The sequence below is a fragment of the Archocentrus centrarchus genome, chromosome 14, assembly GCF_007364275.1.
Source record: "Archocentrus centrarchus isolate MPI-CPG fArcCen1 chromosome 14, fArcCen1, whole genome shotgun sequence".
NCBI classification, from domain to species: Eukaryota; Metazoa; Chordata; class Actinopteri; order Cichliformes; family Cichlidae; genus Archocentrus; species Archocentrus centrarchus.
Window position 1 is genome coordinate 854,499 of NC_044359.1, and position 25,670 is coordinate 880,168.

A 25,670-nucleotide genomic window follows, 5' to 3' on the forward strand; every position below is an offset into this window, starting at 1 on the left:
GATCGATCGGTGATTAAACAGGAAAAAAAATCTCTGTCACGTGACTGTGTTTCTCTGCTAACAACATGGCTGCCGAGGATCTGCCGTCTGAGTTTGACGTTGTCATTCTGGGCACAGGTACTCAAACACCTGATTTTCTGATGTCTTCTGACCCGGATCGTATCGCGGCCGTGACCAGGTCCGAAACTTCTCGGGATCCCGGTTTAAACCGGCACGAAAAGGGTGCATGAGTAGGGATTAGCTTGCGGCTAACGGCCAATGCATTTTCAATAGTAGCGGCTAGCAGTTTACCGTGAGGCAGCAGCGTTAGGTCCTGGAGACCTGAAGCGCAGAGCGCTCCTGTTTGCTGACGTGTCAATAAACGCAGCGGCTGCTTAGCAGCGGAGCTAACACGGTGTGAGCTGCGTTAGCTTCATACCAGCTCAGCCGCTGCGCTGCTAACGGTGCTAACACCCATCAGCTTCCATGGGCGTCCATCCCACGGCTAGGCTAACTGATGCTAACCCTGTTTGTGTGTCAGGATGAATCAGCTGTCCGTGTATGATCGATTTATGATCAATAGCGAGGCAAAGTCAGCGAAGTCTGATATGTGTTTGGAGTCTTGATGATCAGTAATCAATAATCGATCAGAACAGAAGTCAGTGTTTCCTCCGTAATCATCAGTAGTCCAATGATCAGAGGTCGATGTGCTGATCAATAAAGGAGCCGATCGCTGCCTTCCTCTCTCCTCATTTGTCTCCCCATCTCCTTGTTTCCTTTTTCTTTCCTCTCCTAATTTGTCTCCTCGTTTACTCTCCTAGTTTCCCTTCCTAACTCTAATTCTTGTGTTTACTCTCCTTGTTTTCTTGTCTCCTTTTCCTATATCCTCTCCTTCTGCCCTTATTTTCTCTTAAATTCCTTATCTCCTTCCCTTATGTTTACTGTCCTTGTTTCCTGTTTTGGTCTCCTCTCATTGTTTTCTGTCTGCTTGCCATCCTTACTGTTTTTCCTTGTCTCCTCTCCTGTCCTGATTTTAGTTCTTTGTTTTCTCGTCCCCTTGTCTCCTATGTGTTGACTCATTGTCTCCATGTTTCCTTTCTCCTTGTGTCCTCCTCTCATATAGCTCTGTCTCCTTACCCCGTTTCTCTTCCTAACTTTGTCTCCTAATTCTCGCCTTGTTTCCTCTCCTTCTGTCCTTGTTTTTCCTTGTTTCATTGCCTCGCCTCCTCATTTCCTCATCTGATTTCTCTCCTTGTTTCCTCTCCTAGCTTTGACTCCTTGTGTCCCCTCCTTCCTCTCATTTGCTTCTGGTGTTGTGTATTGATGACTGTTTATCGATTATTGGTTGTGTGATCAGGTCTCGCTGAGTCGGTGGTGGCAGCTGCCTGTTCCAGAGTCGGGCAGAGAGTTCTTCACCTCGACAGGTCAGTACTTATAAATCAGTAAGAGTTATTGATAATCAATAGCCAATGTTATCAATCACAGAAATGTTTTAAAGATAAATGTGTCGTATTTCAGGTAAAAATCAATAAGTACTTATTGATCAGATGAATAATGTGTGGTTTATGTGGCCTTATGCTGAGGAATATTGATTATTGTTTATTGACCATGGGGCACCAGGGGGCGCTACTGTAGAAACTCCTTCATGCTGCAGTTTTTAAATCTTTTTGGGTTCATCAGAAATCAATCAGTTAATTAGGATGATGTCAGACTGTTACAATAAGATCATAGAGACATGCTTTTATTGTGTAAGGTGACAGCATCCTGTGTGTGTCTTCAGACGGAGTTATTACGCAGCCAACTGGGCGAGCTTCACCTTCAACGCACTGCTCACCTGGATACAGGAGCATCATGTGAGCGTTGCTGATCATCAGGTTATTAATCAGGTGGGTGGGGTCTGCATAACAGGAAGTCATCAGTGACAATTTCCTATGTGTTTATAGGAGGAGTCTCCATCAGAGGAGGTCCAGGATTGGTCGAGCCTTGTGGAAGAAGGGGAGGAGCTGATTTACCTGTTGGGCTCAGGCTCCACCTCCATCAGTAACCTGCAGGTGTTCTGCTACGCCAGGTAAATTCCTGCGTACCTGTAAGGCAGGGGTCCCCAAACTCCTGGCCCGCGGGCCACTTCCGGCCCCGCCCCGTACTTCCGGTCCACGAATTGATGTCAAAAATAACACAATTTGGCCCCTCAAAACTAGCTGCTCCCAAATCACCAAAAACGCCTGAGAAAGAATAGAATAGAATAGAATAGAATAGAATAGAATAGAATAGAATGCCTTTATTGTCATTATACAGGATGTACAATGAGATTGGAGGGCCACTCCTGTTCAGTGCCATGTAACAGAAAATCAAACTCTCTAAATGAAAATAAAAATATTATAAAAATATTATAATCTAGTATAATCAATATGATCCAGAGATATACAGAAAATAAACAATGTGTAAAATATACAAAAAATAGAATGTATAAAAATATATACATACATACCTACATTGGTGCATCTGTACATTGTAAGAAAGTAAATATGTGTATACATATAATAATGAAGATGATGAATATTGCACTTGGTGAATGAATATTGCACTAGTGAATGAATACTGGATATTACACAATATAGGAATGTTAGATATTGTTCAGTATGAATGATATAATATTGCACAGAGATGTGGGTGTTGCACAGTTACAGTGGGTGAGTGTGTGAGTTCAGGGTGGTGATTGCTCTGGCGAAGAAACTGTTCCTGAGTCATACCCAAATTAAATCAGCTGCTGTTCCTGAACTCTTTGGAGTACATGCAAAAGCTTGGTCTCTTTGTAAAGAAGACAAGCTATAGTTTTCATTTCTGCAGTCAAAAATGCTGTAACTGTAATGAGTATGTAGCTATTAAGTTTGGAACACAGAAAAATTAGACAATTTTTGCCTGGCCTAGATTTTTCCTGTTTGTTTTCATGTTACTACACACTGAGTGTAGAAGGTATGGAAAATATAATGATGCTGTAGAATGAAGTCTTTTTTTTTTTGCATTTTTGGCCACAGCGGCTTTTATTGACAGTGGAGAGAGACAGGAAACGGGGGAAAGATACAGGGGAAGACACCCGTGAAAATGTATGTGGTCGCCGGCTTCACCACTAAGCCACCCAGGCGCCCTAGAATGAAGTCTTTTTAATGTGTATTTCAAATTTTATCAAGATAGCACAAAAACCTGCTGTTTTGTAAAGGTTTTTGTGTGTTGATCTCAGACGTGGTCTCACATGTGAGCAGCCTTTGTTATCCAAACTTCAAATGTCTGTAACTCCTCAATGCTTCAACATACAGTCATCAATGAGGCTCTAATCAAAGATACGACCCTGACGAATCCTCTGATATACACAAAGTTACTGATAGTACAAATTAATTATAATTATAGACATAATTATAAATCAGAGGTTGTCCTAATTTGTAAAAGAAGGAAAATGTTAGGCCTTCATTCACAACTCCCCCCCCCCCAGTCTATTTTCAGTGATTCCTTCACACACACAAAATAAATAAATTGTATACTGATCAAAAGTTACAGTAGATGTAAACACTACATATACACAAAATAAAAAAAACACAATCCTCCCAATAGTCCTTCTCTGATACACAACTTACAACCCCCCTCCCAAACAAATACCCCCACCCCCACAAACAAAACTTACACAAAGCCCACCACAAAGCAAATATCACCAAATATCAATAAACGATGCTCTGAGCCATTGTGTAACCGCCATGAAAGCCCATCAAGGTCCATAAAACACCTTCCTTGCCCCCCAAACACTCTTGTGTTTCCATGCAGGTGCACACAATCACACACACACACACAATATAAGTGGCGTAACACCAGTGTACGGTGATATTTTCTGTGTAATGCTGCATGTCATGCTCACCATTACATACATATTTACATCTAAACTGTATATAATACAAGGACGAGCTGAGAATAAAAACTTATTATGAAACGCCTTCTGAGTAACAGCTGGAATTCTGCAGCGATAAAACGGTCGAATCAGCCACAAAGTCCGCTAATAAATAATAATCCACTCTCATGAGTCACTTTGTCACTTCGTTGAAGAAAAATAGCTTGTTTTGAGATATTTATACAATCCTTTAGTGCGAAAAAGTAAACACTGTCGAGGTCACGACTGTCGAGGTCACGACAGCGAGTCTTACTTCCGGCTTGACTTTGCGCACATAATACTCACTCATTGTGCCGCAACTTTGTGGGTCCATGTGAAAACACACCTCAAGATGCCATATACCCAGGTGTCAGGAATGTTATTGGCTATACATCTGTGGTTTTAGATTTTGGGTCAGAGTTGGCCGATCAGAATGATTGGAGAACATTTGAGGCAGGTCCAGAGAAGTCACATGACGCTCTCTGGTTATTATTGGCTCTGGAAAATCCATTTCATAACATGATTGGCCAAATGAGGTGTCAATCCAATTCTGAGGGTCTAGTCTGTCATATAAAAGCATCGTAAGAGCGGACTGCAGCGTTACTGTGACGCTATGAGGCTTCAAACTCGTAGAGCGATACAAACGGTCTGTGAGCAGGACACTGCCAGTTAACAGGTTGTTACTTTTTTGACATTTCACTTAACCATCTTAATTGGAGGGGAAGGCGAAATGTCAATAAAGTACCTTAAAGGGCCAAATTGTCTGTCATTTTTGACATCAATTCGCAGTCCGGAAGTAGGGGGCGGGGCCGGAAGTGGCCTGCGGGCCGAGTTTGGGCACCCCTGCTGTAAGGTGACGTGTGGGTCAGTCCCGTCTTAGAAAATAGTTTATTGAGGACGGTATCAATACGCCTCAGGGAGGAAGACGAGGAGGAAGCTGCGAGTGCTGCACCTCCCGACACCACCGAAGAAGAAGAGGCTGGAGCAGGAGGTGAAGACGCTGCTAAAGAGCCGTCAGAGACTGAGTCAGCAGGTCTGACAGATATTGATCCTTCATTGATTCTTAATTGATCCTCTGAGCTTTGATTGGACGTGACGCAATCAGTTCTTCTTCTCTCAGATTCAAAAGAAGAAGAAGAAACAGGTGAGGCGGCTGAGGCAGACGAACAGGTGAGGAAGAGCAGCAATTAGTTTACATTCATATCTGCTCCTGATTGGCCAGCTCAGCTCCATAATCGCTGCATGTTCCTTCCAATCACAGGCCGCTCAGACACAGGGGGAGGAGGCAGAAGCAGACCAGCCGTGTCCCTTTGCTGCTCCCAGCCAATCAGAGCCAAGCAGGAAGAAGGTCAGCTACGCCCAGCTGGAGAAGGAAGGGCGCCGGTTTAACATCGACCTGGTTTCTAAGGTAACATATATTTTTGTCTTAAGCTGTGTTTTGGTTTCACACTGGTTGTCATATAGGCCAGAGGTCCCCAACCCCCGGGCCCCGGACCGGTACCGGGCCGTGGGTCATTTAGTACTGGGCCGCGCAAGACTAAAAAACTTAAATTTCTGTTTCACTTATCTGAGGCTGAACATGTTTTATTTAGAAAAATTGGCAGATCCTCTCGGCTACATCGTGTGTCAAGACGCTTGTCTCGGTCACGTGATAGTCACCGCTAAAATTAAACCCACAAGCTTCGCTGGTTCCCGTACCCGTCCAACGAAATAGGTTGGTTGACCTACAGTGCGCTTGTTTAAATGTTTGAGTGCTCAACAAGAGCAGAAAAGCACCATATAGGAACCAGTCCATTTAACATTTTTATTTAGCAGCACGGGGACAGCAGTGAGGCGGACCCAGCCATCAAGCTGACTCTCCGGCGCAGAGCACCGCGGCTCTGCAGCCTCGCCTGTGAAATCAAAGCTTGTATTGGTGTGTGCTGAACCCAGCCAACCCACGGGCTAGCAGAAATGAGCAGCAGAGAAACAAGCTCAGGACTCACACTGATTCAGAATTGTGGTGAGTTGTATTTTTTATGCGCTTTACAGTAAAAATTGCCTCAGTCGAAATCGTATTTTCGCTCTAGTCGGATGGTTTCTGCAGGTCTAAATTTTTCCTGACGTTAATTCCAATAAAATAATCCCCTAAATCAGTCAGATATTCACCTACCTTGGATGAAAAATCTGCTCCCATTGTAATACATTTCCAAGTACCGTATTTTTCGGACTATACGTCGCTCCGGAGTATAGGTCGCACCAGCCAAAAAATGCATAATAAAGAAGAAAAAAACATATATAGGTCGCACTGGACTATAAGTTGCACTTTTTTTGGGGGGGGGGGGGTTGATAGAATCCGAGACCCAGAGCAGAAATTCCATCTTGAACGGCAATTTAAAATAATAATGGATTAAAGAACAGGACGAACACGGTTACGCCTACGTTATGCTAACGTAGCACATTCAGCTACATGACGCACAACGAACACGTGTTCGGTATGTTAACGTAACATTAAGTTATTCAGATAACCATAGCATAAAGAACATACTAACAAGTTAACCAAACCATCAATCCATTGAATTCTTCATCCTCGGTGTCACTTCTAAACAATTCCGTACACTCCGTAGACGAAGCGCCGCTTCCTCTTCTGTGTCGCGTTAGTCAGACTCGTCGTCAGCTGCAGTTCCAATTATTCCAGCCTTTCTGAATCCCGACAGGATGGTTTGTCACTGAAGCCCATGTTTTCTTGATCCATCCAATGACTTCCAGGAAAGTTGGGTGGCGCATTCTCCCAGTTGCCGTTAAGCTGTGCTCTCCATCCATCATCCACTGCGCCCACAGGTTACGCAAGACTGCCTTAAAGCTGCAGTTCACGGAGATGTCAAGTGGCTGGAGTATTTTGGTTCATGTGTTATAAATGTCACATATACGTCGCTCCGGAGTATAGGTCGCACCCCCAGCCAAACTATGAAAAAAAGTGCGACTTATACTCCGGAAAATACGGTAAATGTGATCCATACGTTGGATGAGTTAAGCACTAAAGCCCTCCTCAGCTCCCGGCCCCCCACTTCCATGCATCGGCTCGTTCATGCACAACTACACACACAAACGACTGGAGACACTTTAGTATTTATATCGGCTCATTTCACCGGAGACAATCACGGCAGCACAGGAGGCAAGCGTAAGCTACAAACTCGCACTTACAAGCAAAAATATGAGATTATGAAATTTTCAGAAGCAAATCCAGAGATGAAGCAGAAGAAACTGCAGCGAAACTCGATATTAGAGCCTAAACTGTCGGATATTTTGAAGATATGGATTTTATCTGACTTACACGTATGACAGATTTTTTTTTTTTTTTACACTGGATGAAATTCCATTTGAACCCGACTGAGGAGATTTCTACTGTATGCATGTTTTTAAGGTGTATCTTATTTTGAAGGCGTGTTTAAACGTTACCATGGCGACCAGGCATATTTATCCAGCACACCTTAAAGTCCGGTCTGTGGAAATATTTTCTAACACTAAACCGGTCCGTGGCTCAAAAAAGGTTGGGGACCTCTGCGCTAGGCGGTAATAACCGGCAGGTTTAAAGGGCGACAGATGGAGGACAGAGGTCAGAGGTGGGTGGCCGTAATTTTTGTTGACCACACGATCGCTTGTTTGCATTGTTTGTTTTGCTTGCTACGCTGCTCCCTGTCACCCAGATCCATGCAGGTCAGACACGTGGGCTCAGCGTGCTTCCTGTGAAGGAAGGCAGTGTGTCACACAGATACACAGGGCCCAGTCTTTCCTCTCCGGTGACTTAGGCCTTTGAAGTTGTTACAGTAACAGTACGGCGTGCTCCTTAACTGAGCCAGTTGTATCCCTCAGTGTGTCCTGCTGCTCTCTGTTTGGTTATTTAACCCCAGCTCAGTGTTCTTTATCCTCCTCTTCCTCCAGCTCATGTACTCTCGTGGCTCATTGGTCGACCTGCTCATCAAGTCAAACGTCAGTCGCTATGCAGAGTTCAAGAACGTCACCAGGATACTGACCTATCGCCAAGGCAACGTGCAGCAGGTACAAACTCTTCTCTCACATCAGCGTTATTCATGAAGTTCATTCAAACCCACCTGGACAACCCAGTGGATACCAGCAGAAACATAACACACAAAGGGCTGATCAGCCAATCGGTGCTCACGTGCACTTACCTGTCTACATCACCTGTCTGCATTCACGTGTCTGCACTAGGGCTGCAACGGTTAGTTGACACTGTCAACAATAATCGACAATAAAAATAGTTGATGACGAGTTTTTATTACTGATTTTTTTTTTTTTAACAGAGTGAGACGTTTTCCTGTCCGTCTATCTCTGGCGAGCTTCACATATGCGCAGTAGCATTCGGCGCATGTTTAGTCATGGCAGCTAATGGTGAAAGAACACAGCGTGCTAGACGATCCGAGGTTTGGGACAATTTCACGCTCACTCACTCTGTTTTTGTTTTTAAACAGAGTGAGTGAGCGTGATCCATTTTCTTTTTTAAACGGAGTGAGACGTCTTCCTGTCCGTCTATCTCTGGCGGGCATGTTTAGCCATGTGGCTGCTGGTGAAACTGTGCCATCTTTGTTTTACAGGGAAGAAAAACTACTATATATTTTTTTTATGGTTGGAAAAATGGACGTTAAATATATATCAGCAGCAAACCTGATTAAAATTTTTGAATGAAGTATCCATCTTCCGTGTAGTTTTGTATTTAAAAATACGTGAAATTTTCCGCCGCTGAAAATAGAAGTCGCAATATGACGTCATTGCCTAATAGTGAAGGAAAAAACACCATAAATATGTTTAGAAATGAACTTTATGAAATAACTTTAATGCTTTGCCTAGACCCACATCACATAGATCTATTTTGTCTCGTATTGTTTAATGTTAGAATATCAAATTTAATGAAAGCACTGTGGGGTGAGACTGCTAGAAAAGTTCAACCCTCCTCCTTTATCTGGGCCGCTGTTGCCGACTTGTGTAAGAAAACTCGCTGTCGGCTCTCAAAGGTTGATAAAGGCTGAAGCGAGGACCGGGGGGGCGGCTGGGCAGGCTTGGTGTTTGAGTGAGGTTCGGGGGTTGGAGGGTGGAGACAAAGCGTACGAAGGGACGCAGTCAGAAGGCTTCATGTACTCAGAACACGGCGACAGTGGAGGATTTCACTGTGGCTTTTTGGGAAAAAAGGTCACTGCAGGGGTTTGAAAAGCTGCTAAGTTGGGAACACTGAGTCCAACTGAGGTCCAGTTATTTTTCCGGGTTTGTTCCGGCTGTCTACACTAACCTCGTGAGAACTGCCTCCCAGGCTACTGCAGGTTTTCACGAGGCTAGTGACAGAATTCCGTTTGGAGCGGAATACTTTTTCAAATTTATTATATTAAAATACGGGAAATTTAGGGCAAAATAATAATACGGGAGGACGGCGGGACAGAGCGGTAAATTACGGGAGTTTCCCGGCCAAAACAGGAGACTTGACAGGTATGCATTTTAAATAAATTTGTGCTAAATGTAAAAGCTGATAGCTAAATAAGTGCCATTTCATAATTATGTGATTCATAATCCAATTAGTTGTCTAATCGTTTCAATAGTCGATGACTAATTGACTTTCAAAACAGTCATTAGTTGCAGCTCTAGTCTGCATTTACCTGTCTGCACTTACCTGTCTGCACCTGTCTGCACTTACCTGTCTGCACCTGTCTGCACCTACCTGTCTGCACTTACCTGTCTGCACCTACCTGTCTGCACCTACCTGTCTGCACCTACCTGTCTGCACTTACCTGTCTGCACCTACCTGTCTGCACCTACCTGTCTGCACTTACCTGTCTGCACCTACCTGTCTGCACCTACCTGTCTGCACTTACCTGTCTGCACTTACCTGTCTGCACCTACCTGTCTGCACTTACCTGTCTGCACTTACCTGTCTGCACTTACCTGTCTGCACCTACCTGTCTGCACTTACCTGTCTGCACTACCTGTCTGCACCTACCTGTCTGCACTTACCTGTCTGCACTTACCTGTCTGCACTTACCTGTCTGCACCTGTCTGCACTTACCTGTCTGCACCTACCTGTCTGCACCTACCTGTCTGCACCTACCTGTCTGCACCTACCTGTCTGCACCTACCTGTCTGCACTTACCTGTCTGCACCTGTCCATCAGGTGCCCTGCAGCAGAGCCGATGTGTTTGCGAGCCGTCAGCTGTCTGTGGTTGAAAAAAGGAAGTTGATGCGTTTCCTGACTTCCTGTATGGAGGAGACAGAGGAGCATCAAGGTGACACCTCACCTACCTGTCTGTTGACATCATGAGGTCATTCTTACTAAGATCAGAGCATTGTGGGTAATGATGTGCCTCCACCTCCTCTTTCCAGCTTACAATGATCGGCCATATTTGGAGTTCCTGCGTGATCAGCAGCTGGGTGACAACCTACAGCACTTCCTGCTTCACTCAATCGCCATGGTGGCAGAAGACACACCCACAGAAGTGGGGCTCACCTCCACACGCCACTTCCTGCGCTGCCTGGGTCGCTATGGCAACACTCCCTTCCTGTTTCCTGTGTACGGGCTTGGAGAGATCCCCCAGTGTTTCTGCAGGTAAGAGTCCATCTGTCACTGTTAGAGTACTACTGCGAGTATTACTCAGCTGGCAGAGTACTCTGCAGTGGCAATACTCAAACAGTACTGCTACTTCAGAGTACTGCAGTATCTGACAGTCCTGTGGGTGTCCCCACAGACTTCAGATCAGCTCATCAGAGCAGAACTTGAATATTCATGGGAGGGAGTCGCCCAGGGCTGAACTCATTTATTAGATCCTCAGCGGATATTACTGCTCACACACACCTAAGCACGCACCTGAACACACGCTGCTCTCACAGGTGTTGGTGTCACTGCATGTTTAAGTTGTGATGTGTAAGGGGTCGAATTCTTGGATGTGTTTAATGTGACGTGGGCGTGATGAAGCTGCCGGTGTCAGATACGTGCAGCGTAGCTCAGTTACAGCTAACGTCACATCCTGCAGGTCTCAGGCCGCTTTTCCACCAACAGGGTTCCGGTTCCAGTATTTGAACCGTTCAGCTGTTTCTCCACTGCAAACGCACTCGGTGCTCGGCCGAAAAACGGGTTCAACTCGGTCCCCGCAAGCTAGCAGGTCTCGAACTAAGAATGTTTGACGAAAGCGGTAGAAGGGCGTGACTCTGCCGTCTCAACATCAAGTTTTCTTACAGGAGAAGCACTGCAGTTTTCACAGCTGTGAATTAGGTTGGGCTCTAAAGCTGAACTTGCTGCTTTGTATCAGTTCATATCACAGATAAAAGGTCCCGCCCACACTCATACATAAAGGAGCAGTTCACAAAGTGCGGTGGAAACGCAGCCTCGATCTTAAGCGTTTCGTCGGTGCATTGAAACCGACGCCAGCACGAGCACCGGCACCTCGGCGGTGGAACCGTAGTATCAGTGAGAACTTTATGCCGAAATCCAGCTGACCTCTGACCTCTGCATGAACCACAGTTCAGAATAATCCTCCTGTCTCATAATGGGCCTCGGTCCTTTACTTAGTGGGACCCCCCCAAGGTCCATTCTGATTGGACAGCTTCTTGAAGCCTGCAGAGGGGCAGCAGCGAGCAGTTGGTGGCTCATAGGCTGATGGGGTGGGGGGGGGGGGGGGGGATTATTCCAGATAGAAACAGCCACAAAGCGGGCTCAGACCAAGGGTCAAAGGTCATGTGACAGATGTTATTATCTCTCTCACACACACACGATTTTTTTTTATGTTATTGTAAATACTAAATAGTTTGTTTTCTTTTATGCAGGGGTGTGTGTGTGTGTGTGTGTGTGTGTGTGTGTGTGTGTGTGTGTGTGTGTGTGTGTGTGTGTGTGTTATTTGGCTCACACGCACATGCTGTAATTAACGCATGACAGATTGTTGTACATTTCGTGTGCGTGCAGGTCTGCATGAAAATGCCAACACACACACACACACACACACACACTGAGCTTGATGTCATTGTGTGTGTGTCGACCTTTTCCTGTAGTCTGTGTGTGTTTAATGAGAGACCTTTGATCTGATTTATGAAGCAAGCTGTAATTTCATTATGTTATTAATTTGTGGAGGTGGGGGAGGGGCCAGTAACACAGACAGATAATTGGCTAAGGTAACCGCCAGTCAAGGTAACCATACCCTCAGACACCCTCCTTAATAACGTCTTCATAAAACTTTTATTGTGAAAGTCTCCCTCAAGGTCAGAAAGTGCAGCAGAGTGAGTCTGGTGTCCATATACTTCTGGACAGGTATGTCACATGTTTCCCTGCGTGCTGATTGGCTGATTTGTTGTGTATTTTAGGATGAGTGCTGTGTTTGGAGGAATCTACTGCCTGAGACACTCGGTCACCTGCCTGCTCGTGGATAAGGACTCCAACAGGTACCCACACCTGCTTTACCTGCTGTACCTGAGTCTGCCTCCCATTCTACTCTTAAGTATCCTAGGAACCACAAGTAAGCCAGCAGTCTGAGAGAGAAGTGCTCTGTTGGGGTGATATGGTACTATGAGGTCTTTGAGATAAGATGGTGCCTGATTATTCAAGACCTTGTAGGTGAGGAGAAGAATTTTAAATTCTATTCTAGATTTAACAGGGAGCCAATGAAGAGAAGCCAATATGGGAGAAATCTGCTCTCTCTTTCTAGTCCCTGTCAGTACTCTAGCTGCAGCATTTTGGATCAGCTGAAGGCTTTTCAGGGAGCTTTTAGGACAGCCTGATAATAATGAATTACAATAATCCAGCCTAGAAGTAATAAATGCATGAATGAGCTTTTCAGCATCACTCTGAGAAAGGATGTTTCTAATTTTAGAAATATTGCGCAAATGCAAAAAAGCGGTCCTACATATTTGTTTAATATGTGCATTGAAGGACATATCCTGGTCAAAAATGACTCCGAGATTTCTCACAGTGTTACTGGAGACTTCCCAGTAGAGTTGAGGCTGTTACAGCTGCAGAGGGTGGGCCCATGTCATATTAAACCCTCTGGATTAAGAATGGATGTTACTCAGGTTCATGTGTGTGTGAAGGCAGGTACTGTACCTGCTGTGCTGTAGTACTGTCACTGCTGTGTTAATTCCGAGGCTCCTGTGTAGTACTGGTACTGCTCGCACTGACACTAAAAGTGCTCTGTGTAGTACACCTGTGGAGATGAAGGTGGGCGGAGCCACTGTGACATCACTCGGTGGTTTCTGGACTCCATGTCTGAGTGTTTGGTTGTTCCTGGAAGTGTTGCTGTTTGATAAAAGCTGACTGTGCTTCACTGAGTCTGCCCTCTCTGTGCACTGGCTCTGTTATGCTCTTCATACAGATCCAGCACTTCCTTTTGCATTTCAGAGTAAATGTTTCTAATCTGATGCTTCATGGACAGAAATCTGTCATTTCTTTTACATACTTTCATATTTTCATGTCCAAAACTGCAGAAAAGAAAAGAATCACAGTCACACACAAACATCCTGAAGGTGTACAGAGCCGGGCCACGTCTCAGTTTCACTGTAAAGACCACAAAATACAAACACAGAGATCAGGTCAGGGTCTCCATGGCAACACATTAATCCCATAATAATCTGATTGTCAGAAGCAGCCTACAAATAAATGTGTGTAAAACAGATGTGTGAACGTGCTCAGTGGATACAGAAGCAACAGAAAAGAGACCGAGTGTTACTTCTGTTCTTTGAGCAGCTCAGATCCGTCCTCCATACTTTCACATGGACTTTACTGTGATGGTCACACCTCTGACTCACCTGGACAGACACCTCCACAGGTGCTGTTTGAGCTTTGAGCTCTAAGTTTAATACGAGCTCCTTGCTGGTTCTAGAAGAATCGTTGGTTTTTATATTGAAGGAGTTTCCCTCAAAGGTACGGGCAGGTCTGTTTCCTTTCATAATTTCATAAAAAGGCTTTTATTGTGAAACATTCACAGGTGAGTCAAACACAGCAGGTAACCGAGCTGGAAGCAGGATTGTAGTTACTGAAGATGCAGACGTGTGTGTGCTGACCTGTGCTGTGTATTAGAGGGTCATTGTTCCCGCCCTGTAGTTTTTTGAATGACCACGCCCCCTGACCATTTATGGAGATTCAGCTTTTAATTGGCTGCTGCTTTTTATATGAAATGTTAATTATTATTTAACCTTTTATTTAATTAAAGGCTGAACAAACAGTAATAATCACACATGCTGCCACGGCAACCTGTGTGTGTGTGTGTGTGTGTGTGTGTGTGTGTGTGTGTGTGTGTGTGTGTGTGTGTCCTTGCTGTGCTGAGCTGTGATTGGACGATAATTTATGATCAGTAAAATATTCAATTTATGGAGAGGAAATGAACATCATAATTTAACCTCTGAGGCTCTTCATCACCCCGCGGTCTCCTCCTCTTCCTCCTCTCTGATAAATGACTCCTCCCTCCACCCCCACCCCACCCCCACCCCCACCCCCACCCCCGTCAGTGTCTTTATCTTTGTTTGCTGCCTCGTCAGCTCCCTGATTAAGTGATTGATTGACACTCACAGGTTTGTATATAGAAGGACACACACACACACACACACACACACACACACACACACACGCACGCACACACAGAGCCTGGTAGCATCCCTCTGTGTGACCTTCTTGGTAAACCAAAGCTGTGAGTCTCAGGCTGCAGTAATCAGATTACTCTTGGTCAGCTGACAGACGGCCGTCGGCTGCAGGAGAGCTAAAATCAGACAGATTCTCAGTGGATTTATTCTGATTTAATCTGATCTCTGACCAGTTTATCAGTTATTCAGTTATTGATTATTGAAAATGGCAGCTTGTTGTCATAAACTCAAAGAAATTCACTTTACTGAAAACAGAAGACTGAAGTTCTGCTGTTGGAGTTCATTTTGAGTGAAACTGCTGTCACTGATTGATCAGCTGTCACTGATTGATCAGCTGTGATCATGTTTTATTATTGAGACTGGAAGCAAAAATGCACACGAGGCAGCAGGAGCTCCGACTGTGATAATTATCTGTTAAGTTATGTGTGTGACCTTCTCCTACTGCTGGCCTCCAAAATATGTGTGTGTGTGTGTGTGTGTGTGTGTGTGTGTGTGTGTGTGTGTGTGTGTGTGTGCGTGTGCGTGCGTGCGTGCGTGCACACGCGCAGGTTATGGATGAGCCTCTGTGTGCATCATTATTCCCAATAATAGGTTTCAGTGGTGTGGAGACACCCTTGAAAAGGCTGCGGCGTCGAGCAGGAAAATCCATCACGCTGAGCCTGAAAGCAGCGAGCTGACGGCTTCATTATAACTTAAATTATTATCAGTGTTTTAATAAAGTGTGCGAGCTCAGAGGGTTACTGTGTGTCTGCTGTTTGCAGGCTTCATTCACACAGCAGTTAAATATTTACCTGAACCTGCTGCAGGCGTCTGTCATGGAGTGAACTGTAATAGAAGCTCTGCAGTAATATTATTCTAGCCCACCACTGTGCTGAAGTTAATATTTGGAGCCTGTATAAAAGTATTGATTTTAATCTGATTAAGCTCATGTTTCATGGCTTATTACATTAACCTGCTTTCTTGTTGTGAACGGGAAGAGGCCATGTGGTAGACCCAGGACACGCTGGAGAGATTATGTATCTCGGCTGGCCTGGGAACGCCTTGGGGTCCCTCCGGATGAGCTGGAGGAGGTGGCTGGGGAGAGGGAAGCCTGGGCTCCTGCCCCCGCGACCCGGCCCCGGATAAGCGGAAGAAAATGGATGGATGGATGCTTTCTTGTTGTGAACGTTTAACAAAACCATGTCTTTGATAATGATAATAGGAAATATTTATCCCATATTTGGGAAATTCTGCAGCCGACTGTGTCACCGTCCACGTGTCAGTCAGAGAGGCCACGCCCCTAATCACAGTCACAGACTGAGACCCCCCCCAGTGCAGAACAGAACACAGCAGGAAGTCCTTCTTGCCAGCAGCAAACCACTAGCCTGAACACACAGTTATATATAGAATTTATATTTGTGTTGGGTATATAATATTGTTAGTCACATAGTATGTTATATTGTGTATAAAGTATTATATAGTTTATATATTATATTATATTAGTGTTAATTGCTGCTGCTGTAACCAAGCAATTTCCTGCAAGGGATCAATAAAGTTCTACCCCCCCCCCCCCGTACAGCTAGTAGGTGAAGTAGGTGATCACCTACAGACACCTGCGGTTTCTGTTTCAGGCTGTGAACTTGGTCATTTAACATGGGGACTGACTCACTGCTGCCTCTGCTGGACACCTGCAGCTGCAGGTTTCAGTTCAGAGGCCAAAGTTTGGTCATCAGAGGTCGTCTCTGCAGAGGCAGTTTAATGTAATTCTCTTTAAATGCGGTCTTTAATCATTGGAGTAAACGGTCATGTGACCTCTGTAGGACTGGCACGTCTTCAGTCTAATCAGTGACATCACAGCGTCTCCTCCTCCTCAGGTGTAAGGCGGTGATTGACAGCCGGGGGCAGCGAATCAGCTGCAACCATTTTGTGGTGGAGGACGGCTTCGTGGGGGCAGACAAGAAGAAGGTGGCCACACCCACCAGGTCAGAACCAACCAATCACAGATCAATGAGGGATATCAGCCCATTGATAAAAGTGAACATCTCAAGTGTGTGTGTCTGTTTGTGTGTGTGCGCGTGTGCGTCTAGGTCTGTGAGCAGAGCCGTCCTGATCACCGACTCCTCGGTCCTGCCGGCTGACTCGGAGCAGCAGGTACGTCGCCCCGCTGCAGATTGATGAGCTGTTATTGATCCTGCATTACGATCAGTTCAGTCCTGAATCATTAATGTGACCACGTCAGCTTTGCCCTCATGGAGCAATTTAAAACTACATCAAAAATAATGTTTGTGATAATACAAGAAAAATGCAGAAGAGCCTGAGGGCACTCAGCTCTAACAGGAAGCAGGAGCACCTGTAATATTAAAATAGTTCACCTTTATGTCAGACGTGGGGGGGCAGCAGAGGAACAAAGTTTACGGCCGTTTATGATTTTATGATTTCTCTAATGGAACGATCCCGTCCACGATGGATTTATGAGCTGACGGTCCCCTCGCTCTTATTTTGCTAACCAACCAGCTTCCTGTCTCGTCTCCTGTCATGTCTATCATGATGTCACTCAGCTTCCTCCTCCTCCTGTTGGATCCAGCTGCTGATGGTGGTGCTGGTCAGAACCAGAACCTGCAGCAGGTGGAGAACAACACGGAGGATGGAGTTCACCTGAAGGAGCAGACTCGTTATTAAAGGTGTCAGATCTGCTCAGGTCACCGTGGAGTTCTGCTTCAGGAGAGAACATGAGGACCTGACCTGTGGTGTGTGTGGTCCACCTGGACTTCATCACCTCCTGATCTAGCACAGAGATACAAGAAAGGACCCACAGCAGGACTCTGCTGGGAGGCCCAACCACACCAGCCCAGAGCTGGATCAGGATCCGGCTCTATGGACCCTGAGCCCTCTGACCTCCTGTTCTTCAAGTCCTGATGTGTGAGCGCGAGGAGCTTCGTCCTGTCTGAAGCTCTGTGAGGCGGAGCTTAAAGTTTCCTCTGTGCTTCAGTCAGAACATCACCGAGAGACAGACCCCAGCTCTAATACAGGAGGTCCTCAGATTCATCTCTGCCTCAGCACACACACACACACACACACACACACACACACACACCGATGATCTATGAAACATCATAATTCTCTGACCAAACTTAATTCAATATTTCAATATTTAACTCTCACCTAATTAGTGTCCAGATAGTGTGTGTGTGTGTGTGTGTGTGTGTGTGTGTGTGTGTGTGTGCCTGCAGTGCTCAGTAATAAGATGAAGCTAATCTGTGTTTTAAGCGTCTGGAGCTCCATCAAAGTCTCACACCAAACTTCAGCCTCTCAGTGACATCATCAAAGGTGCATCTGCCACCTGTTCTCTAAAATCCCTTCATTCATAATAACAAAGTGTATTTGAACTCATAAAACACACACACACTAACTCACACACAGTTTGCTGTCACAGACACACACACCTGCAAAGTGAACTGTATTGAAACAGGTGAGCAGACTGTGTCTGCAGCAGGTTTCAGAGGTCCTGATCACAGAGCTGCTGCTGTTTCTGCCTGTTCTGTGGATGTGGACCTGCTGGAGCAGCGGGTGGAGCAGCGGGTGGAGGAGCGGGTGGAGGAGCGGGTGGAGCAGCGGGTGGAGCAGCGGGTGGAGCAGCGGGTGGAGGAGCGGGTGGAGCAGCGGGTGGAGGAGCGGGTGGAGCAGCGGGTGGAGGCTCTGCAGCAGCTCACTGAGCTCGTGTCTGTCTGTCACATAATGTTTATCACCAACATTCAGATTCAGGGGTGAAGCATTAAACTTCATGCTGGAAAGAAAGGTTCAGATACCCCCCCCCACACACACACACACACACACACACACACACACACACACACTGTGTTCACCACCCTCTGCTCGCGCTCAGACCCCTCCCTTTGCCTCTCTGCAGGTGTCTCTGGTCACAGTTCCTCCGGCGGCGGGTGGATGTCCGGCGGTGAGGATGGTGGAGCTGAGTCCGTCCACCATGACCTGCATACCTGGAACCTGTGAGTTCACCTGCTGCCTCACACCTTCTCTGTATCTGTTCACCCAGCAGCAGGTTAGGTGGTGCCCCCACCCCCTCCCCCACCTCTTTATCAGACGTCTGCTGTGTTAGAATAACTGCACGGTGCTCCGGGTTAACGGGGCGAGGTCGTGACCATCGTGATGGTGAGTTTTGCTCGGGTGTAGCAGCTCGGTGTTTTTCCAACACTCGACTTTCTTTGATGGAAATTTGGGATTCGGTTGTGTTGCCGTGGAGACGTTGGGACTCGCGGGAACCTTCCAGCAGCTTCGATGCCGGGCTCATCGTCCAGCAGTGATTTCAGTTATTTTTAACACCCACCAAATGTTAAACATGACCCCTGAAAGTTTACCCAGCATGCACTCTGTGAGGTTCCCTCGGGTACCGCTGCTTGTTTGTGCGTCCCTGCGTCACAGACGGGAACCGGCTGCAGGCCTCAGGCTGAAGCTCCTCTGCAGCTCCGACAGTTTGTTGATATCTGCTGGAGTTCTGACGCTGCGAGGGCTCAAAAATACTGTGAAACACACTCACCGGCCTCTTTATTAGGTACACCTATTCAGCTTATTAACATATCCAATCAGCCAATCACGTGACAGCGCTCAGTGCATGTACGCATGGTGAAGACGACTTGGTGAAGTTCAGACAGAGGTGAATGTGGTTGTTGGTCCGAGTGTTTCACAAACTGCCTCACTGAGGTCAGAGGTCAGAGGAGGCTGGCAGACTGCTTCGAGCTGATAGGAAGGCAACCGGAACTCAAAGAACCAGAGTCTGCAGAAGAGTACGCTGGATGCTGCTCCTGAGTATTCACAGTATATTTACAGTGTACTCGCAGTATATTCATAGTGTACTTAGTGTATTCACAGTGTACTCACAGTGCATTCATTAAGTTTATTAATGTTGTTGTAATGTGCAGGGTTTGTTTCCAGGTGGTCTTACCTGCAGTGCTCAGTGTGGGTGTCTCTGTTGTGTTATTAATGTGTATCAGAGCTGATGAAGAGTGTGCGCGCCGCCCTCCTCTCTGTGAGGAAGACCGTGCTGAGATCCTTCAGTGTCCTTGAAGAGAAACTGTTGAAGCCACGACAGAAACACTGATTAATGACCAACACACATGCAGGAGTGTGTGTGTGTGTGTGTTCCGCCTGTCAAATCATCATCATCATCTTCTTGTGATGCTGCAGTGTGATTGGTTACTGAGTCAGTGGGCCTGAACGCCTTTAAAACAAAACACCATCGATCTAAAGACGCCGCCGCCATGTTTATTTTCACTGTGAAGTCAGAGAGGAAGTGATGCGTGAGGTTAGAGAGTAATAACTGGATGAAGGTCAAATTGAAGCCATTTAGAGATGCTGTGGGCCTGAGCGTCAGCTTCCTGCTGGTCACTCACCTGTCCTCAGGTAAAACTGGTCCTCTTCTCACTAATGTTAGCTTCCTGGCTAGCTCAAAGAAGTCAGCATGTAGCAGCTCACCTTAGCTTGCTCAGGTGCTGTGATGTCGGAGCTGGGAATGATGTGAGTGCACTCTGGTTGTGCGCTCACATCATTACTCTACATATATACTCTAGTTGTGGGAATAACGGGCTTTACTCCCAGGAAGGTGGAGCCATTCCTCCATCACTTGGAGAACAGCGCCACCCGGAGAGGGCCCAGGCTGGGCTCTTCATGTAGCCTCTTGGATTGCAAAGTCAGGGTTGGGGCAACTTTCAGAGCGGGAAGTCCGACTCCAGGTGGCGCTCAAAATCTGAATTTCCAGCTTCAGCTGGAACATAGGGCGGGTCCTCCCAGCAGGAAATCTGGGCACTTATTTGGGCAGTTATTTCAACTCCTTGGACACCTGCCAGGAGTTGTCCATGTTTCCCTTTCCTGGTTTCATATTTCAGGCCTGATCAGAGGTCAGATTAGAGCAGTGGTCTCAAACTCGCAGCTCGCAGGCCGCATCCAGCCCCGCCCCCCCACTTCCAGTTTGATGTCAACAATATAAGACAATTTGTCCCTTTAAGTTACTTTTTTGACATTTCACTAACTCCTCTTAATTGGAGGGGAAAGCGAAATGTAAACAAATTGTCTTATATTTGTGACATCAAATCACAGACCGGAAGTAGGGGGGGGGTGGATGCGGTCCGCGAGCCGCGAGTTTGAGACCCCTGGTTTAGAACCTTCTCTTTCAGAGTCGCTCTGAGAACATCTCCCTTTGTGTCCTGGTTGAAACACATTAACTCGAGTACTTGAGCGCACACTTAGCCTCCTGATAACAGACAGTACGCTGAGGGACTTCCTGTAATGGTGATGTTCTTTAAAGCCATGCTGTTTCTGTCTCCGTGCAGATTTGGTCCACCTCACCTGTCAGTCAGTTGGCTCCGCCTACGAGGATCTGTCACCGGTGGTAGCCAGGATGTTCCACACGCCAGAGTCACACGACCAAGGTAACACACACACACACACACACACACACACTCTGTAGTAACTGAGTGTGTTTGTTGCCTCAGCCTGAACTGATCCTGATCCTGCCAGCTGGTGTGATGCAGTTAGAGGCTGCTGGTTCATTCCCAGTTAAACCAGTTAGCCAGTTTGATGGGACTGTGATTCAGGCTGAAAATGAAGACGTGACCTCTGAAAACAGTTTCAGATCTTTAAACATCACAGAGATGCTGCTGATTGACAGATTTCTGAATGGAGTTTGGTGCAGATTCATGTTAAATTTTCAGGAAATAAAAAGTATTCATGGATGAAAATAGATGGATTTTCCTCCTCCAGGTTAGGTTTACATTGACTCCACATACTGATACAGTCTGTATCCAGATAACTTTCTCTCCTACTGACCTCCTCCACCACCTCCTCCTCCTCCTCCTCCTCCTCTTCTTCTTGTTCTTCTCTTTAATTCATTCATCATCTTCTTCTGTGGTTTTAATTATAAGCAGAGCAGAGTAGCAGTGAGGATGGATGGATGCAGGTACAGAGAGATTCATCACAGGTGATGAGGGAGGCGGAGGGAAGCGTCTCCGTCACGTTTCTGTTAAACTTCTTCAGTGTTTAACATCGTGATGATTCTGCAGCGCTCCTTCATTTACATGTTTATGATTACAGTCGGTTCATTTTTGATTTTCTGACCAAAATAAGGAAAAAAGGCTCGACAGATGTTTTAGGTATTGGGACAGATTTTATAAGCACACCTGTATGAATCCCTCACTTTATTATTAACACTTTAAATTACAGTTTGTCCAGTTTCAGCTGGATGTATGAACTCCACAGAGATACTAATATTCCCAGTGCCATCTAGTGGGCTGTTACAGTACTACAGGAGGCCTGTGAGAAGTCATTCATAATGAATAAATTAAAAAGCATCATTTTAACTTTCATGTTTTTATTTTACTAGAAAATTGGCATTAAGTATTCACATTAAAGCAAACCAATCAATGAAACAAAGCTGTGGAGTTTAAATACTGGACATTGTTCTTACGTTAAGAAGCACTTGTGTGATTTTGGAGTTATTATAAAAAGTCTGAAGAGGTTCAGATTTTGAAATGGATATATGAAGTTCTGGAAAGGCTGGCATATAGCAGTAACAATAATAATTAATGATCTGTTGGTGATGGTTGTTCATTAATCACTCAGAGGGAGGTGTCCCCACAAAAGGTGGATTATACTTGAGTCCCCACGTTGAATATAAACGTGTGTGTGTGTGTGTGGACTCCTCAGTGTTCTGTATGTTTTGTTTTTCTTTGGCCATTTTGTGTCTCTAACTGATAGAGATACAGTGGAGAGATACAGGAAGGGGATGGGGGAGGGAGAAGGGTGGGGGGACGACATGCAGTGAATGGCTACAGGTTGGGACGTAACCTGGGCTGCCCACACCGTCATGCGGCAAACATGGTTGCCTGCTCATCCGCTGAGCCACCCCGGTGCCCCAGTGTTCCTGTGTCATTTGTTGCTTCACACTGTGTGATCTCATTGACACATACACTGTTACACTGCAGTGATGTATTTGATATCAGTCGTGTAAACGTTCTCTTTGGAGTTTGAATGATGTTATTTCAGATTCAGACTGCAGCAGTGTTAATTTTGACAGCAAATTTTGATTTAGTTTTAGTCATAGTCATAATTTAGTCATCTGATTAGTTTTAGTCTAGTTTTAGTCGACGAAATTATGGTAAAAATATAGTCGACTAAATCTACAGTCGATTTAGTCTAAAATATAAAGGGTGTAAAATGTAAATGCTTTTTCTTCAGTTCCCTTGAATTAGTCATTATACAGACTTACACAAAACTAAACATTTATTCAAAGTTATGGAATATTATTAATAATATTAACATTAGTGTTTCACCTGCTTCCCACACACCTGATCATTAACACCACCTTACTGAGATAATCGGAGCGTTTTACAGCAGGACGCTCTGAAAGGTACAGGGCAGTGTTCAGGACTAAGATTATAAAGGCTAATCCACCGCGGGGTGGAGATTTTCTCTGAACACAAACTGGGAAAAACACTTTACCCTGCATGACATTAAAATGCTGACCTTTGCATGGAGATCTGGGTGACTGGTTTGCAGATGTCGTTTAAGATTTGTCGTGTTTTTACCCGAGATAGTCGCCCCACATGGTTTACACATCGTTTGGTTTGTCACAACGTCAAAGGACAAATGTGTCCATACATCGGCTCTTCTCTTTCTCCCTGCTGACATTGGTTACATCACTTAGTTCTATCGGAAGCAACGACCAATCACAGGCTGGTTTGGTCTTCCCGGGTTTAGAGCTAATTTGTGCATCTGTGCGTTTGATTGGATGTTTTCCTAACTTGTCCCGCCCTGTCACAACATTAAATAAGTTCTGATTGGATTTCGTCCCCGCCAAGCATTTTCATCTCGTTTTCATTCGTTGACTAAAGTGTCAATTAATTTCGTTATCATTTTCATCATTTTAGGTAGTTTTAATTTAGTTATCGTCTCGTTATCGTCATGAAAAAAAGGGTCGTTGACAAAAACATTTTGTCAACGAAATTAACAGTGGACTGCAGAGATGTGCTTTTGTTATCCAGATACCATGGCTTTGACCTCTCACCTCTTCTGTACCATGGCTTTGTTTTCACAGCTCAAAGATTACTAATAGTTTCCTCTATGGTCAGAAGTGTTTAATTGAATTAACATAATCTGTCTGTGTGTCTGCAGAAAATCGTCCATCCGTCCTTTGGTGTCTGTACTTCAATATGGCCGACGGTTCTGGAGTGGAGGTCGAAGGCCACGAGCTCCCGTGTAATGTGTACGTGTGTTCCGGCCCAGATGGTGCTCTAGGACATGACCATGCCATCAAACAGGTGAAAAACACCTTTCGGTCTCTGTGCCTGTTTTTATGAGTGGTTCTCGTATTTTGGCTAAAGTTAGATGGACACACACAAACACTTGTTTGGCTATCTTTGTGAGAACATTGATAAACTTAAATGCATTCCTAGATCTAGCCTAAAGTTTCACCGTAACACTCCTTACCCTGGACCTAAATCCAACCTTAACCTTAAACAGGCCCTATATAGCTGATTGCATACTGCAGATATCTGTTCTGCCAGCTGATTGCACCACTCGGTACACCGACGGGTCGGTGAACCACTGGGTCACCTGCCTCCAGCAGGCTCTCCTCCACACGTCCTCATTTGTAAAGTTCTCAGCAGACTCAAACATTACGGCTAACAGGTGGATTCTCCTGTTTCAGGGCAGCTAGCCAAAAACTACAGCTTCAGACACAGAGTGAAAGTGGACAGTAGATCCTTGGTTTAACATAAACTCATGGCTGCAGCCAGGAGCGGCACAGAGTGCCCCCTCAGGCTGCTTTTTAGTTTCACTTTTCCACAAGGAAACTGAAACATAAGCTAATGTAAGTCTGTTGCGGCAACCAGCCAGCCAACCCAGTGATGTCACGGTCTGTACTGGCACAAGATGGCGCTATATATGCTCCTAAATCTGTCTTCACAGACAGCGCTAGTCTGTGACAGGATTAGAGCAGCGCCATGTTGTAAATTAGCCTTCATACAGGCAGGGCTTTATGTCCTCTTTAAGCTGCCACCGTGATGATTTTCTTGTTTCCAAAGCAACAAGATCTTTGTGTGGACATTGATAAACTTCCAGACGTAGCGGTCGGATCGCTAAGTTATCAGCTATCTAGCCTGGTTAGCACCCATAGACACTGATACATACTGATTAGTGCCGAGTAATGTCCATCATTCTTCATGATATTCTTCTTCTTGCTGAAAGTGTCCAAATTCAGAGATAAAGGCACACAGAGAACGCTGGTCATATTTGCGGTGCCACTGGACTGTGTGGTGTGAACGTCCAGGTGATCTGTGCTGTGAATAAATGTGAGGTTAGCTGTAGCATCTTTCTAGAGATGATTGATTCTTTGGTGATTACTGGGGAGTCTGGTGGTGGTCCAGGTAATCAAGGTCCGGCTCCATGGTGCACTGATCGCTGTGGATGGTCTCGGCTCTAATAATCCAAACTTTATTTAAACAGGTGAGTTATAGAAACATCCTCCCCGTACAGCTGTTATGAAGGGGGAAATTATCTACAGACACCAAAGCGGTTTCTGTATCAGCTGTAAACATGTTTATTTCTGCTGGAAAGTTTAATATGGGAGTTTATGGGGACCGACTCACTGCTGCCTCTGCTGGACACCAGAGGAACTGCAGCTTCAGTCTCTGCTTAGAGTTTGATTTTTGGCTGCTTGTTTCTTTACTTTTAGGCTGAGTCGATTTTCCAGAAGATTCTCCCCGAGGAGGAGTTCTGCCCTCCTGCTCCGAACCCCGAGGACATCATCTACGACGGGGAGAACACATCCCCCACCTCCACAGGAGAGGAGGAGGAGCAGAGTGGAGGTGGGGAGGAGGAGAAAGGGTTAACAGCAGCTGGAGGGGAGGAGGAGAAGCAGCAGCAGCAGGAGGAGATGAGCCTTCAGCCTGAGGAGTAACCTGTATATATATATTGTAAAGACTCCTGCATTGCATTGTGGGTAAAAGTTGCCTTTTTTATTTTTCTATGATTTCTGCTGTTTTTCAGTTTTATTTAAAAACTCATTAAAGCCTCAACATGAAGAAACGCCTCAGACTCCTGCGCTCTGACTGGCTGTCACACAGCAGCTCAATAAACTTTATTTATACAGCATTCTCACTTACAGAGGGCTTCACTGAGAAAAGGTCAACAA

The 25,670-nt window shown here is 45.6% G+C and overlaps 1 protein-coding gene and 1 pseudogene across 1 annotated transcript; one reads left to right on the top strand and one right to left on the bottom strand.

Annotated features, from left to right (window-relative positions):
- On the top strand, positions 1–25,555 carry chm (CHM Rab escort protein). The gene is made up of 17 exons (XM_030746220.1): positions 1–117; positions 1,337–1,403; positions 1,760–1,832; positions 1,923–2,047; positions 4,810–4,925; positions 5,013–5,062; positions 5,154–5,300; positions 7,814–7,930; positions 10,047–10,158; positions 10,256–10,478; positions 12,224–12,301; positions 16,345–16,452; positions 16,558–16,621; positions 18,378–18,474; positions 20,812–20,910; positions 23,651–23,796; positions 25,212–25,555. Exons 1-17 carry the CDS (start codon positions 66–68, stop codon positions 25,434–25,436), a joined length of 1,899 nt encoding a protein of 632 aa, XP_030602080.1. The 5' UTR covers positions 1–65; the 3' UTR covers positions 25,437–25,555.
- Positions 1–25,670, bottom strand: part of LOC115791921 (GTPase IMAP family member 8-like) — a 263,474-nt pseudogene that overhangs the window by 73,871 nt on the left and 163,933 nt on the right.

What these genes read in the sequence shown, in the direction of transcription:
- chm (XM_030746220.1), top strand. Translation starts at nt 66, where the DNA reads ATGGCTGCCGAGGATCTGCCGTCTGAGTTTGACGTTGTCATTCTGGGC. An exon ending in GTCAGAGACTGAGTCAGCAG is followed by an intron (nt 4,926 to 5,012) that starts GTCTGACAGATA and finishes TTCTTCTCTCAG; the next exon opens with ATTCAAAAGAAGAAGAAGAA. An exon ending in AAGGTGGCCACACCCACCAG is followed by an intron (nt 16,453 to 16,557) that starts GTCAGAACCAAC and finishes GTGTGCGTCTAG; the next exon opens with GTCTGTGAGCAGAGCCGTCC.